This window comes from Chinchilla lanigera, unplaced genomic scaffold, assembly GCF_000276665.1.
Source record: "Chinchilla lanigera isolate Chin_1 unplaced genomic scaffold, ChiLan1.0 scaffold00018, whole genome shotgun sequence".
Taxonomy (NCBI): domain Eukaryota; kingdom Metazoa; phylum Chordata; class Mammalia; order Rodentia; family Chinchillidae; genus Chinchilla; species Chinchilla lanigera.
Genome location: NW_004955419.1, coordinates 14,545,761 through 14,560,595, shown reverse-complemented (window position 1 = coordinate 14,560,595; position 14,835 = coordinate 14,545,761). Strand labels below are relative to the sequence as shown.

Sequence of the window (14,835 nt, the reverse complement as noted above, 5' to 3'; positions counted from 1 at the left end):
TTTTTTTTTTTTTTGGTTTTTCTCCGGTACTGGGAACCGAACTCACAACCTTGCGCTTGCCAGGCAGGCGCTTTTGCCGCTGAGCTAAATCCCCAACCTCTTGTTGATAGAACCTCAGTGTCTTTTTGTGCAGTAGCCCACATTTATACAGTATTCTAATTTTTGCTGATCATACTGTATAGTACAGTACTGTAGTTATATATTACAGTACTGCATGTAAGAGTTATGCAAATAAAAGCAAAACCATTAAGTTGGAGCCTCCTTGACCATTTCTTTGTTCTGAACACTGTACATACTATATACAGTTCCTTATTCAGCAACCAATGCATTCAACAGCCTACTCACAGGAACAGGACTCGGTTGTTACACAAGGAATATCTGTATTGCAAATTAGAGGCCAGAGTGCCCAGGTAAGAATACCTAATGATGCCTGTGGATTGGAAGTGAACTTACAATGATACTGAACTTGACTGCCTGATAGCAGACGTCATTCATCTAAGACTGCAGTCATACAAGGTGAGGAGCAAAGTGGAAGAAGAAAGAGATTTGGGTTCAAATCAGCTTTTCCGTTTACTAGTTATGTGGCTTTAAGCAAGTCATGTCTCTCCAAACCCTCAGTATTTGACTCTTTGAAATGAAGACAGGCCTTCCCCGTAGGTGGTTGACAGGATTAACTGTGTATGTGAAGCACTTCAGTTGTCAGTACTTGCTATGCGATGGACCCAATAGAAAGACTTCCTGGTTAAATATGGCCAATGTAAATACTAAGGATAGCAAACTTGCCTTTATACTTGACATTTTTTTCTCCAGTACTGAGATCAAACCCAGGGGCTTCATACTGAACTACATCCCAACCCATTTTTTGTATTTTTTATTTTAAGACAGGATCTTGGTAAGTTGCCCAGGCTGGCCTTAAATTTGTAATCTTTCCAAAATGCTGAGATTATAGCCGTGTGTCCCCACATCCGTATGAAATTTCTTTCTTTAAAGCAGGATAATACCTTTATAGAAGGTAGGGAGAGAAGATGCTTGAGGGTTGTGGTCAGGCTGAAGGCCTGGGGAATACATGGAAATAAACTGTAAAGCCATGGGAAGAAGGGAAGGAGATGGCAATTTGCAGCTGGATTTAGGAAGCTTCCGTAGTGAAGGGAATGAGTCAAAGGTGATTTAGAAACTTCCATCTTGGGAACTGGAAGTGTTGACATTTAGTGAAATTAATCAGGAAAGAAATATTTAAAAATATACTATCCTTAGGTGACAGAGTGGGAGAATCACTTGGTTTTGTTTTGTTGGTTTTTTTTGGTTTTTTTTTTGGTTTTTCTCCGGTACCGGGAACCGAACTCACGACCTTGCGCTTGCCAGGCAGGCGCTTTTGCCGCTGAGCTAAATCCCCAGCCCCTTGGTTTTGATTCTCTGGAGAGAAACAGGTGGATATGTTAACTGTTGGAAAGAGAGTTCTGGAATCCATGCGAGGAGACCAAATTGCCTGAGAAGAGAACCAAGGACAGGGCATTTGGGGACCTCAGTAATTAAGGGTGAATGGAAGGGCTGGGGATTTAGCTCAGTGGCGCAGTGCCTGCCTGGCAAGCGTGAGGTCCTGAGTTCGATTCCTGGTACCCCTTTCCCCCCTCAAAAAAAACAGAACCAGGATGAATGGAGAGGAAGTGGAGGACTCGGGGAAGGGCTTAGGAGAAAGAGGCTCCATAGGTTACAGTGGTGGGTCATAAACTGAGGCTTATAATGTGGTTAGGCCCTATTGCTAGAGTTGGATTTGATTAAGGTCCCACAGTTTGCATTTCTAACAGGTTCTCAGATTAGGCTGATGCTGGTGGTTTAAGAATCACTGAGTTAGAATTCTGTTAGGAGAAATGTGACCCAGGGACAGCTGAAAAGGTTAAAACTGCTACTCTGAGGAGCAGTGGGGTTGGAAAAGCCAGTACCAGGGTTTTAACAGTCCAACTCAGGTCAGAAGCCACTACCTTGCAGTAGGGTCAGTGAGGACATGAAGGAATGTTTTGACCTTTAAGAGCAAGCTTTTTGGGAGCAGGGATGAAGAAGCCACGGATTCATTTCATTCACGGTATGGGCTGGAGTGGAAGGCAGGGATGAAGAGGAAGGAGCATCTTTGTGAGTTTGGAGAGGTTGACCATGGTCTTGAACTCATCTTTCCCATCCCACTGGCCCTGCTTGTACTGCCTGTCTCTGAGGGGTCCTGCATCTTTCCTGACTGCCCGAACCCCGATGTGAGTCATTCTTGAGTCCATCTGTGCCCCTCAACTCCTGGTGGCCTCTAGCTTCACATCCACCTGCTTTTTGCCCTGCTCATTGCTTCCTACCCACTGTGCCTGTCCGTTGGCATCCTTTACCCGGTTCGCTGCAAGGTCCTTAGCTTGTCTCTTTTTTGCATATCTTGCTTATTTCTTCTCCCATAGTGCTTCCAGAGTGCTCTAAAACGCAAAGGTAAGCATTCTGTGTTCTAACTAAAATCTTCCAACAACTGTGTCCACAAGAAACATCTTCTCATGAGCTAACACTCAAAACTCCTCCCCTAAAAAAAAAAAAAAAACCTGTTTTCTTTTGAAAAGATCTTTTATGCTGGCCTTCCTCTCCTGCTGGTCTCCTCTCTCTATCCTATCCTTCTTGACCCCTGACCCTTCTTGGGTCCCTTCACAGTGAATTCCTGTATCTTGGAAAATCTTTCTCCTTCCGGCTTTTTAGAACATTGTAGCCTTTGCGTGGAATGTTCCCCAGCACCTGGCCTTGGTAACTGCTATTTATCCTTGAAGTCTTATCATATCTTGGAAGCTCTTTGTTTCCCCAATTGTGAATGATACGCTCCCTTGCATGAGCATTTATCATAGCGGACACCACTGCCCGCTCTTCTGTGCATGCCACCTGCTCACTGTGCTCTGCCAGGGCGAGAATGTTCGTTCTTATTTTCTCTGTATCCCCACACCTAGCATGGTGCCTGGATCTTAGGAGATATGCCATAAAATGTCATTTATTCCCTGACAAAGCATTATAGATACAAACCCTCCAAGCCCAAATGCCTTGATGTTTAAATGCTTTCTCTAGCTCTAGCTGTGTGTTTCACCCCAGTTTAAGAATGCCATGTCTGTATTTGTAAGGGGAGAGAATGATTCACACACACTGCAAATGTTGATTTTATTGAGAGGCGAGTCTGCTTTTAATATGTAAGTAAAATAGACAATAAAAATAAGTACCTTGAAATAAAATGGCTCTTAGATATCCTCTCTCTTTGCACCACTCACTTTGGAAAGTACTGTTGACTGGAAACTGACTATTCCATTAAGGAAATCTTTTCATATTTGCTCCTCGAAAACAACCATGAGGGGCTGGGGATTTAGCTCAGCGGCACAGCGCCTGCCTGGCAAGCGCAAGGTCGTGAGTTTGATTCCCAGTACTGGAAAACAAAACAAAACAAAACAAAAAAACAAACAAAAAAAAAAGAAAAAGAAAACAACAAGAGCAACACTACCCTGAGCAGCTCCATTGCTCTTGAATTTCCATAGCTAATGAGGCCCCAGGAAAGAAGGCTGACATTTTCCTCAAGGTTTTATTTTAATTTGAAAAATATTGTTCATCCCAAACTGCTGGCAGTTCTTACAAAAACATCCCTTTCCTTCAGGCTGTTGGAAATGCAGGCCTCATTTGAGTCCTCCCATGGGACTTCTAGCACAGCACCCAGGTGACCAATTAGTCCTGTGTCAGAGCCATTGAGACAGTACCTGGAAGAAAGGGCGCCGGCTGACTGCAGCTGAAGCCCAAGCCCCATCTAGGGCCTGGGATGGAAGCCTACACCCCCAGAACCTAGCCTCTGCCTAATCTGAAAGCCGAGAAAGTTCTTCCATCACCCAGAAAGTGCTTTTCCCATCCACCTGGGACCCCTGAACCAGAGCCATTTGGAGGCTGACTTTGGCTGGAACTTGTGTTTCTTGAGTAGTAGTTGCTTTGGTCACCAGCTCTCTGGTCCCTTCCGTAGTCTTCTGGGAGACCCAGCCACTGCTGGTGCTTTTAGCTCCTGTAGATTTGCACCTTCATTTCTCTGTTCTGTCTTCATGTTTCAAGCCTGGGACTTGTTTATAGGCCACAATGCTGTAAGAATTTACAATAGAGAGTTAGAAGAGAACGGCTGGAGTGGGGCAAAGGGTGTAGCTTTTCCTCCTAGCCAAGGCTGGAGATGTCTCTGGCTACTCTTTATCTCAGAATGAGAGGCTATGTTGGGAAGATCTCAGGCCACCCTTCTTTCACTTCTGGTTCCTTCCAGTCCTGTGAAAATGACCTTCTCTGTTTCACACATCATTAGCACTTTGATCTACATTTTCCTAGAATCTCTCTGCATCTCTTGCCTGATGATGAATTCCCGTATGTATCTCAAAATCAAGATTAACCTTTTCAAACCTCAAGAGCTAGCACCTCATCTGCTCTCTTCCTACTCCCTTTATCCCATAAACCCTGTTTTAAAATATCAGCAGATAAATGGAGTCATTGCAGTTAGGAGCTCTTGGTTGAAGCCTTAGATCTGTGTGATGGATCATGTCCTTCAACCTCTGAGACCCTCAGTTTTTTTCATCTGTGGGAGCTTCAGCATCCTCAGGTTCTAAGCTGGAGCATAGCTCTTGATGGGTACATGGCACCTGGAGTCACCAGTGGGAGTGAGCTTAAATAGAAACCGTCCAAGGGAAAGCTTTGTTGAAAGTTCCCAACCCCCATGAGCCCTAGGGCCCTCCTGGGAGGAGCAGTTACTGTACTTTAAATAAAATCCATTGTCTTATATGACTGGCAAGTGGAAAGGCAAGAGTAGGAGGCAGCCGGCACAGGACCTCATGAACTTGGCTTGCAGCCCTGTCTTCTGACTCCTTCCCTGTGTTTCCGGCCAACTCCCAAGTTCATGTTCAGCCAGCAGGCAGCTCTGGGATGTGAGTGGTAAGTAGTACTGGGTTGTAAATGCCACATTCTTCCTAGCATTCACTCATTAAACAAAACCTTTTGGAGTACTTATATGCTAGGCTCTCTACTGGACACAGAGGGCTCATGGCCAGCCAAACAGCCACGGTCTCTGCCCTCAGAGAGCCTAGTCTAGTGGGAAGCATACCAAAGAGGTAATCACTAAATGGTCATCACCTATCATTCTAGGAAGGAGACCGTGTGGGCCATGGTAAGACATTTGAGTTTTATCCTAAGAGGAATGAAAGCCAAGTGCAGAGCTCTGAGCAGATAACATGATCTGATTTATACTTGAAACAAACTGCTCTGGTCACCAGGTAGAGAGACAATGGGAAGGAAACAAGAATAGATGTGCAAAGAATGGCTTCAAGGCTAACGTCCTTCAAGGGGCTGTTGACTAGGAATGGTTGCAAGAGAGAGGAAGAAAAGAAAGCATGAGTTTCAGGCATACTCTGGAGGTAGAAGTAAAGAGGCCCAATGGGTTGGAGTTGCGGGGGGATGAAGAGGAAGGAAATGGGTGACTCTCAGGTTTCTACCCATTCAGGTGGGTGATGGTGCCATGAACCAGAATAGCAGAGATGGGAGTGGAGCAGGTTTAGGAGGAAATCCAATTCTGGAAATATAAATGGCAGTTTGAAGTTTAGAAGTACTTTACACTGTTTAGAGAAAGAATCTCAAGTGAGATGACAGCCCAGAGCAACCCCACAGGATTCCTCCATTTGGAGGTCATAGAGAAGAAGTGATTCAGAGAAACAGGAGAAAAAACCAGAAGAGTGCGGGGTTATGAAGGCCAGGGATGAACACCTCCTCAGGGATGAGGAACTGAGTGTACTGGGGCTGCTGAGAAATCACGGGAGGTAGGACTGCAGCGCATCCACTGGTTCAGCTGCACGGAAGTCATCCGTGGCCTTGTGGCAGCTGCTCTGGTGGGGCTGGGGAGAAGTCAGGCTGGAGAAGGTTTGCAAGTGAGCAGGAGGTGAGGACATGAGACAATGGGTGCAGACCAGCCTTTGGAGAAAGCCGCTCTGAAGAGAAGAGAGAGTGGTGGGTCATTTTTCAGACAGGCAGAAGGAGGAGGAGGAGAGAGAGCGCATGAGTAGAAGAAGCTTCTCTGAGTTAGGCGGAAGAAGGGCCTCCCAGATATTGGGTGACTTTTCTGAGAACCAGGGTCACGTAGTGGATAAGACAGAAAGAGACTGCCAGGTTCAAATCCCCCTCTGTAACCTACTAGTTATGTACCCTTTGGCCAGTTATGGGGAGATACAGCTTGGCTTTGGTGAGACAAACATCCATGGTCTCTGTTCTTGGGGAGCCTACAGTCTAGCAGCAAGAATACGGACCAGACAATCATCAAATGTTCATCAACTATCATGCTAGGAAAGAGAAATGTGGGAAACCTTGGAAACCTATAATAGAAATATCTAGTTTAAATTGAAAAGGGTTAAAAACAAGCTCTAAGAAAATGGCAAGTTTAAGTCTCTGTTTCCTCATCAGCAAAAGGGGATAATAATAATTACCTCAAAGGATTGCTTAGGAAGATTAATAGTTAAAATATACGAAATATTTAACGTTTGTTGTTCTCATTTGAAAAAGGAAGGATGGGATGGATGTGAATGAACACAGGGTTGTAGATTAGTGAAAATGAGGTTATTCTTGTCTGACAGCTTCTATTTTCTCTATGTAGCATAAGGCCTTGGCTGATGTGAGGAGAGGATTAGGGATGGATAGAACTGTATGGGAATTTCCTCAGCATCTTCCTAGTGCAGGTAAAACACAGCTAGCAGGAGAGGGCAGGTCCTCACAGTGGCATGAAAATGGCTCATTTAGGTGCCACAGCCCCTTGGGATTGCAAACAGGCTGTTGGCAGTTCTGGTCCAAAGACCTCTCCTAGCATCAAGGAGGCGGGTTCGGATTGTGACCAGTCCAGCATCCTGAGTCCTCTACTCTGACATGTGTCTTGGGTTTTTCTGCCATTGAAAAGTAGCTTTGTTTCTATGGTTAGAAAGCTCTACTGGCCTTTCCTGATCTTCTTAATAACTGATGCCACAGATCAGCCTCCTTTAACTGGAAGAATTTCTAGGATCTAGGAAAAGTAAAGGAAATACTCCGTTTATACCAGAACATTTGATGTTATGCAATTGTACGTTCAAATTACCTGCAGAACTTTAAAAGAAAAAAACCCCTGCGCTCAGGCTATGCCCAAGATCAGATGAGTTGCAGTCTCTAGGGCTGGAATCCTGAGAGCAGAATTTTAAAATCTTTCCCAGTCACCCCAGTGTACAGAGAACTTGCCTTTGCTTGCACATTTCTGTGCTGCAAATGTCTGTGACGGAGAAACACTTAGCAATTACTTAGGTGCCTTATTTCCACGAGCACCCAATCAGTTGGTTACTTGACTGTTTCCAGATTCTGTCCCTGCTTCTGTGACAAGATCATGAAGATGCCGCATGGTCAGTGAAGACCCTGTGCAGGAAGGAAGGACTGATGGAGTGTGTATTTGGGGTGAGGTGTCAAGGGCAGCACCCCTGCCTCGCAGACCCTCATATACCCTCAAGTCTCTTAATGAAGGCAGGACATCCTACTCAGCAAAAGCAGATGAAACTGCAGAAGGGAACAAATTATTGATTTTCTCATTGTTTTTATTTGTGTGTTTATATCCTTATGATGTACATGAGCTAGTTAGACTTGCTTTTTCATTGGTTTTCGGTGTTTGTTTATGTTAAAGAAACCACTTCATCCAACTGCCAATGAAACAGGACTGGATGATTTTCAAGTGGGCAAAACTACTAATCCATTACTCACTTGGCCAGAGTCCTGGAACTCCTGAGGATTTGCATTGCATGGTAGTTCTAGCTGAGTCAGTCCAACCCATTCAGCCAGGACTCACATGAAAAGGCCTAAAGGCTGGACAGGCTGAGGACAGATCTGGCTCAGTCCCTCACCTTGGGAAATGAGGCCTGATTATGGCCCTATGTTTGTACAAACTCTCTCAGCTACCTGATCTTCATATCTTATTTTTCTCCACTCTTTTTTGGTGGTGCTAGGGATTGAACCTAAGGCCTAGTGTGTGCCAGACTTATTTTGCACAACTAAGACAGAAAGTCAGGAACCTTAATGATTGATGGCCCCTATTCCAGGAGATCTATATTATAATGTAGCGTGAAAGAATTTTTCAAAGCACATTATTACTATCCTCTTTTCAATTTACCTTCAATTATTTTCTGCTGTGCTGCCTATAACAATGTCATTGTCAATACATAGAGCTTTCATGTGCTACTAGGCAGTTTTCTTTAAAATGTAAGTGTATATCAAATCACTTCTACCTATTTTACCCATATATATTTTCTTTCTTTCTTTCTTTCTTTCTTTCTCTCTCTCTCTCTCTTTCTTTCTTTCTTCTTTCTTTCTTTCTTTCTTTCTTTCTTTCTTTCTTTCTTTCTTTCTTTCTTTTTCTTTCTACTCTTTCTTCCTTCCTTCCTTCCTTCCTTCCTTCCTTCCTTTCTTTCTCTTCCTTCCTTCCTTCCTTCCTTCCTTCCTTCCTTCCTTCCTTCCTTCCTTCCTTCCTCCCTCCCTCCCTTCCTTCCTTCTTTCCTTCCTTCCTTCTGGCGCCAAGCAGAAGATACATGAAAGAACCTCACTTCAGGGAAAGGGGTATAGGGTTTAACAGTCTAAAGGAGGACTGCCCAATATAGGAACCATTAACCACAAGAGGAACTAAACATACTCAGAATGTGACTAGTCCAGATTGAAATGTACTGCACATATAAAATACATAATCAGATTGCAAAGACTTAGTTTTTTTTCAAAAAAGTAAAATATCTCGATGAATTTTGTAAGTTGATGCCATGTTGAAATATTTTGGATACCGCCTACCTTATTACAATTAGTTTCACCTGTCACTCCTTTAAAATGCAGCTCTGTGGCAAATGTAAAGCACACATGTGGCCAGCCTTTGTGACTCACACTCTTATTTCTGTTGGGCAGGGCTGGTTGAAGGCAGAACTGTACTGCACTCTTTTTCTTCTGTTGATGATCTAAGGCTCTCACTAAGGCCGTGGACCAGCCGTGCTCCCCTTTACTCTTCAGCCCTCCTCCCGCCTGCTACCTCCCAGAACTCAGTCAAAGAATCGCCTGAGGCCCTATGGGATGCTCACATAGGAGATTTTGTCCACTGAGCCCAGAGTCCGATCAGGACACAGAGAAAAAATAGTACTGAGAAAAGAGGCAGCATCACTCTCACCCAAAGGAAGCCAAACAAAAACGTCTGAAAGGCTCGAGAGTTTCTAATACCAGTCTCCAATTATAAGGAAGTATACAAAGTGCCTATGAATAAACTGTCACCACAAAACTGCCCGGAAGTGAAAGCCAGCCCGTTTGGGTTCTGCCCATTGCTTGTGTTTTGGGGTAACTTCCGGATGGCTATGTTATCGGCTTGAGGGAACAGGGGGACTTTTTCTTGGTGAGAGAACCTCCACAGAAGTTGCTGCCAAAATACTGAGAGTAAATAATTCTGCACTGGTGGGCTAGACACCGTCCTATGGCCCTTCACCTAAACACCAGGCCCCAGGTCACACAGGGAGGCTGCTCCCATCTTACCCAATCGGGACAATGGCCAAGAAGGATATGAAGGAGGAGAGGGCAAAGCAGGTGCCGATGAACTTGTCCATGGTGAGCTGATAGATCTTGTTATACACGGTGGATGTCACCACCCCAGTCAGGGCCAAGCACAGTTGCAGTATGACGAACACCTTTCCTGTGAAGGGAACAGAGGTTAATAAGAAATGTCCTGTCGTCTCTGTCTCCCTGTGCTGCACTGGGGAGTCTCTGGAGAGCCCCAGGGGCCTGCTCCCTCTTCCAAGGACTCTCTTTCAGTTTTCACGCCTCAGTTTGCCAGGAACCCCGCCTCTTCTAGCTGCTTCTTTCCAAAGCCTATGGATGATAAGTGCCTTTCTGCGGCTTTTCAGTGACTGACTTTCTGAGTCTTTCTCACTCTCCTATCTGCCCTGGCTGGAAACCACTACGTTCCGAATGCACTTGAAGGTGCTTCTGGAACTGTCTTGTGGGTCTTCTGCAAATCTGTGCCTCAAGTTTAGCAGCTCTGAAACAGCCCGGGGCAGAAGATCTTAGATTCCTTTCACTTACCGTAAGAGGAGTCCTTGATGAGCTTGGACATGGCTGACCGGATGGTTGTGATGGGGATGAGCGCGAACAGCATGACCATCCGTGCTGTAACAGATCACGCAAGAACACGCTTCACTGTGGCCCATGCTTGAAAAGATATCAGAATAAAGCAAAAGCCTGGTTCCCTTCCAGTCCTTTTCCTCACATTCCCTGGATGTTTGACCTGGAAGAAGTAACCTGTCTGCTGGCAGACAAGTGTCCTCCTCCACCAGATGCTGGCCTGCGGTCAGAGCTGCTCACGTTGGGTACCACTCTGCAAGGGGGCAGGGCACTGCCGACAAGGAGACTGACCGCGACCGGGGTCTGGTCTGTACTGGCAGAATGACATGGTTCCTGCGGAAGGAGAGCTGACGCCACCAAAGTGACGCAAGTTTCCTCTCCTGGCCTCTGAAGGAGAGAAGTACCCGTCCTCACCATACACGAACACCTGGGGGAGACAATCCCGGGTGTTTTGGCAAACTCCTTCTGGAAGTATGTCCCCCGTGACAGCTGCCACACAGCCCTCAAGCCCTATCAATTAGCCAAATGCAGGATGTCAGGGATGGGGAGAGAGGGAGGAGGGAGGGGAGTGGTGGGAAGGAAGGGGAGAGGCGAGCTCTCTCCTTAGCACATAGTCTTCCTAACTGGGAACTGGCCAGAGGTCATAACGCATTTTGTTAGGTGTTTTTGTGAGGTGTGTAACAGCTTTCTGGTAACGTTTTACAGTCGTTCTTTCCAATATGTTAGCTCTTAGCCATGCATGACTATTTAAATTTATTAAAGTGAACTTTAACATTCTATTCTTAGTTGCACTACCACACTTCAAGCACTTACTACCACACGTGGCAAAGTGGCTACTGTATGGGACATTGAGTTACCATCCAGGCCATTTTCGCTCGGTGGAAAGTTCTGCTGGAACACTAGAGTTCTTTGCTTGTGGTTGTCTGATCCTGGTCCCCACATGGAAACTTCATTCTGCTTCCTTGAAGGGATTTATTCCATTGATTGTAGAAGTCATTTGTTGGGAATTTTTATGCATTGTTAAAAAGCCTGTAGTCAGTCCCAAATGATTTCAGATATAGGACTTTTTCAGCTGAATTACTTAATGTTTTATCTCTTTACAATTGGGAGCTGAGTATAGTGGTACAGGCCTATAATCTCAGTGTTCAAGAGGCTGAGGCAGGAGGATTACCATGAGTTCATGGCCAGCCTGAACTACATAATGAGACAGTCTTTAAAAAATGGGGAAGAAACTGGGGTATGCTTGTAATCTGGGCAAATCAGGGGGTGGAGGCGGGATTGCAAATTTGCAGCCAGCCTTGGCAATTTAGCAAGACCTTGTCTCAAAATAAAAATAAAAAGGGCTAGGGACATAGCTCAGTGCTCCTGGGTTCAATGCCCAATACTGAAAAAAACTGGGGAGAACAAACTCAACCTCGTCTATCCTGAAGCCTCCCCTGCAGATTCCAGGTACCACTGACCACACTTCCTGGTCCCCTAGAACCATGGGCACCCAGCTGGTGATATTTCAATCTGCAATGCAGATAACACACAACATAACAGAGTTCAATGCAAGTGCACATAATCCTGTCTTCCTGTGCCTCCTCCCTGGCAGGTTCAACCCCTGGTACTGAGCTAGGAAATCAGGACCACAGTATTCCTGGTGTCCGCCCCATGAGCAGAGGGCCAGCAACGTCCTGCCTCCCCAAGAATGCCGGACTCACCAATGTAGAACATGTATGTCTCTTTCACAAAGGCCAAGAGGAGGGCTCCTGACCCAAAGGAGACCATGCCAATCATGATCATGGTGGTGTCCCGGAAGTAGCGGGAGAAGACCAGGACACCCAGGAAGCTGGTGATGAAGATGGTGTACCCGGAAGCCATACCATAGCCCACCTGCACTTGGTTCCAACTCAGAGGTTCCCTCAGCACAAAAAGGGCCATCACGTCCACGGTGCCGACCACTGCCAGGTCATACATGATGGCACCCACAAAGAGCAGGACGATGATGATTTTTTGGGGCTTTGCTTTTCCCAGAGATGGAGGGTGCCCCGCTACACTCTGCTTATCCAGCTGGTCAGGATCCAGTGTGCGATAGGTACCCACAGTGCCAGATACAGTATCCACGCTGGGGAGCGCCTTGCTGGGCTTGGCCACCGCCTCAGGGACCTTCAGCACTAAGAGGCTGTAGAAGAAGGCAAAAGAGGCAAAGGACACACTGCAGGCCGTCAGCACCAGGCCCTGCGCAGAGTGCCCAGCCATCTTCTTGAAGAGATGTCCCGAGGCCATGCTACCGCAGAACCCTGCCAAGCCCAAGATCAGGTCGAGGAGGATGAGGCGCACGGAGCGGCGGCCCTCAGAGGAGCCCAGAGATCCCAGTGCCATGACTCCGGACCAGTAGGCTGAGAAGCCGCCGCCCAGCCCGTTCAGCGCCGCCGCCCCGTACAGCACCTCCACCGGCCAGTCCAGCAGCACCTTGAGGAGCAGTCCGAGGCGGGACAGCAGGAAGCCCAGCAGCGACACGGCGATGGAGATCTTGCGGTGGTAGCGGTCGCTGAGCCAGCCCAGCCCATAGGCGGACAGCAAGGGCGTCAGGCCCACCACGAGGTTGTAGATGATGTAGAAGTTGGAGATGGCCTTCTGCTGTTGGTCCTCTCGAGCCCCCCGGGGAGACGGGGTGGTGGTGTGGTCGGAGGAGTTCCCGGCCCCGAAGGACGCCTTCAGCACCAGGAGGAGCCCCGCATCATAGAGGGAGGTGGCCATCTGGGTCGAGGCCACCACGGGCTCGATCCAGGTCCTCACCTGGAGGCGAGCCAGGTGGCCCCTCCAGGGGCAGGTGACCTCGTGGCCCATGTGGCCTCTCTAACGGGGGACAGAACGGCTTGCTGGCGGCAGCGACACGGAGATGTTCCCCCCAGTTCGGCTGCTACAGAAAAGGGTCCGGGCTGGGCTCGAGAGCGCCGCGCGTCCTGGTGCGCTCCGGCGACTGGCGAGCGCAGCCCGGGCGCAGAGCGCAGAGCGCGTGTGACACCCGCCAACCCAGCTGTCAGGGACCTCCAGGCCTCCGCCACTCCTTCCCAGGCTACAAAAGACTGTGCTCCGCCCCCGCTCCCGCCCCTGCGGCGGAACTGGGCTGGCGACCGCCCAGAAAAGCACCACGCGGGCGGCGCACAGCGAGTCCGGCTCCCCGCGCCCCCTCCCGCTGGCCGCCGCGTCACGCGGCTCCTGCGAGCGCGGCCGCCTAACGAGAGCCGATTTCCCCGCCGCCGGGCTTGCCGAGGCCTCCCGCGGGGCGCTGGGGCCCTTCCCCGAGGCGCAGGGGGACCCCACCGACGGGGACCTGGGAGCCTTCCGAGTTCTGTCCTGGGAAGGCAGGTTTGGGCGAAGGCGGAATGCCTAGGGTTCTGCTTGGGAGAAGAGCTGGGTGGAAGCGCTGTGTGCTGAGGTTAAGAGCAGCGGGTACCCATGTGCTGTAGAGAGCTGCTCGTGCAGCCTTGAGAGGAGTAAAAACCTCTTCCAAGAGAAAGGCCTCTGGGAAGATGACCTATGTTGATCCGTGGTAGTGGCCCGAAGCCAGCACAGACCCTCTACCTAGGGGGGTCCTGTCTCAAACCCCAGCCCTAGATGTCCCACCAGATGGTAAAGCTGATTTCTTGGCAGAAGTCTGAGCACAGTGGAGAGGGCTGGGTCACCTCCTCTGGAGTTAAAGCCCGGGAATCCATTCTCTGGCGCTGGGCTGCGATCTCCGCTTCCCGGGCAGCCTTGCTTCCTCTTTTGAACACACACTTCCCCAAAGAGAGCCAGGGTGGTGCGACGGTCAAAATGCACCAAGGATCAAGACCGTCACTGGGACCAACCCAGGCACGGAGAATCAAGAAACACCTAACCTCTCTTCCTGTCCCTCCAGCTTCAAGCCTGACACAGCTAGGACAGCATGGTGTGCAGAAATGCAAAGTCACAAATGGGAGACTCAAGCCTGCAGGGAGAATGAAACAAGCTAAATGGATAATGTTTATTTATTTATTTATTTATTTATTTATTTATTTTGGTTTTTCTCCGTTACCGGGAATCGAACTCACGACCTTGCACTTACCAGGCAGGCGCTTTGCCGCTGAGCTAAATCCCCAGCCCCTAAACGGATAATGTATTCATGTGGGGAGTAGGAGCTGGATTCCCAATTTAGTGTAGATATGTATGTGCCTCTTAGGCGGCAGTTTTAGGTGTGCTAGGGTCTCCTCTCCACCCCTCTGTGACACTACCCAGCCCTCTTACCTCCAGACCCGGAGAACTCTGCCTTCTGCAAGGGGAAAGATGCACCCAGTCTTCCCCTTCAGGATAGGCCTGTGGTTCTGGGTCAGCAGCGCCTTTCCTCTTTCTCCTCCTGTCCTTGCATTGGTTTCACCTGTTCTCCCATTCTATTCCTAGGCTATTTTTCTGGAGCTTGCAGCAAACACCCCAACCAGCCTGCTCCCCTGAGCAGCAGAGGCTCCAGAGATGGGTCGATTATGGGGGAGGGTGGATTCTGCGATCAAGTATCATCACAAGATCGAGCTGTGGTTCATCTGCGGTGGTGGCCCCAAGCTGGGCATGGGTCCTCCCCCAGAGGGGCTCCTGCCTCAAATCCTGCCCTAGATGGCCCAGAAAGATCATTTTGGCCACTTGATCAAGGAATCTATGTGGGGGCTTCAGGTAGTGCAGGGCGAACTT

General features: G+C 48.3%; 1 protein-coding gene across 1 annotated transcript; it reads right to left on the bottom strand.

Annotated features, from left to right (window-relative positions):
- Positions 1 to 3,148: 3,148 nt before the first annotated feature.
- Slc46a2 (solute carrier family 46, member 2) lies at positions 3,149 to 13,203 on the bottom strand. Its single transcript, XM_005382700.2, has 4 exons — positions 11,853 to 13,203; positions 10,111 to 10,194; positions 9,565 to 9,721; positions 3,149 to 4,116 (listed from the first exon to the last, which is right to left on the bottom strand). The coding sequence occupies exons 1-4, from the start codon at positions 12,979 to 12,981 to the stop codon at positions 4,059 to 4,061; spliced, it is 1,428 nt and encodes a 475-aa protein (XP_005382757.1). The 5' UTR covers positions 12,982 to 13,203; the 3' UTR covers positions 3,149 to 4,058.
- Positions 13,204 to 14,835: the final 1,632 nt, after the last annotated feature.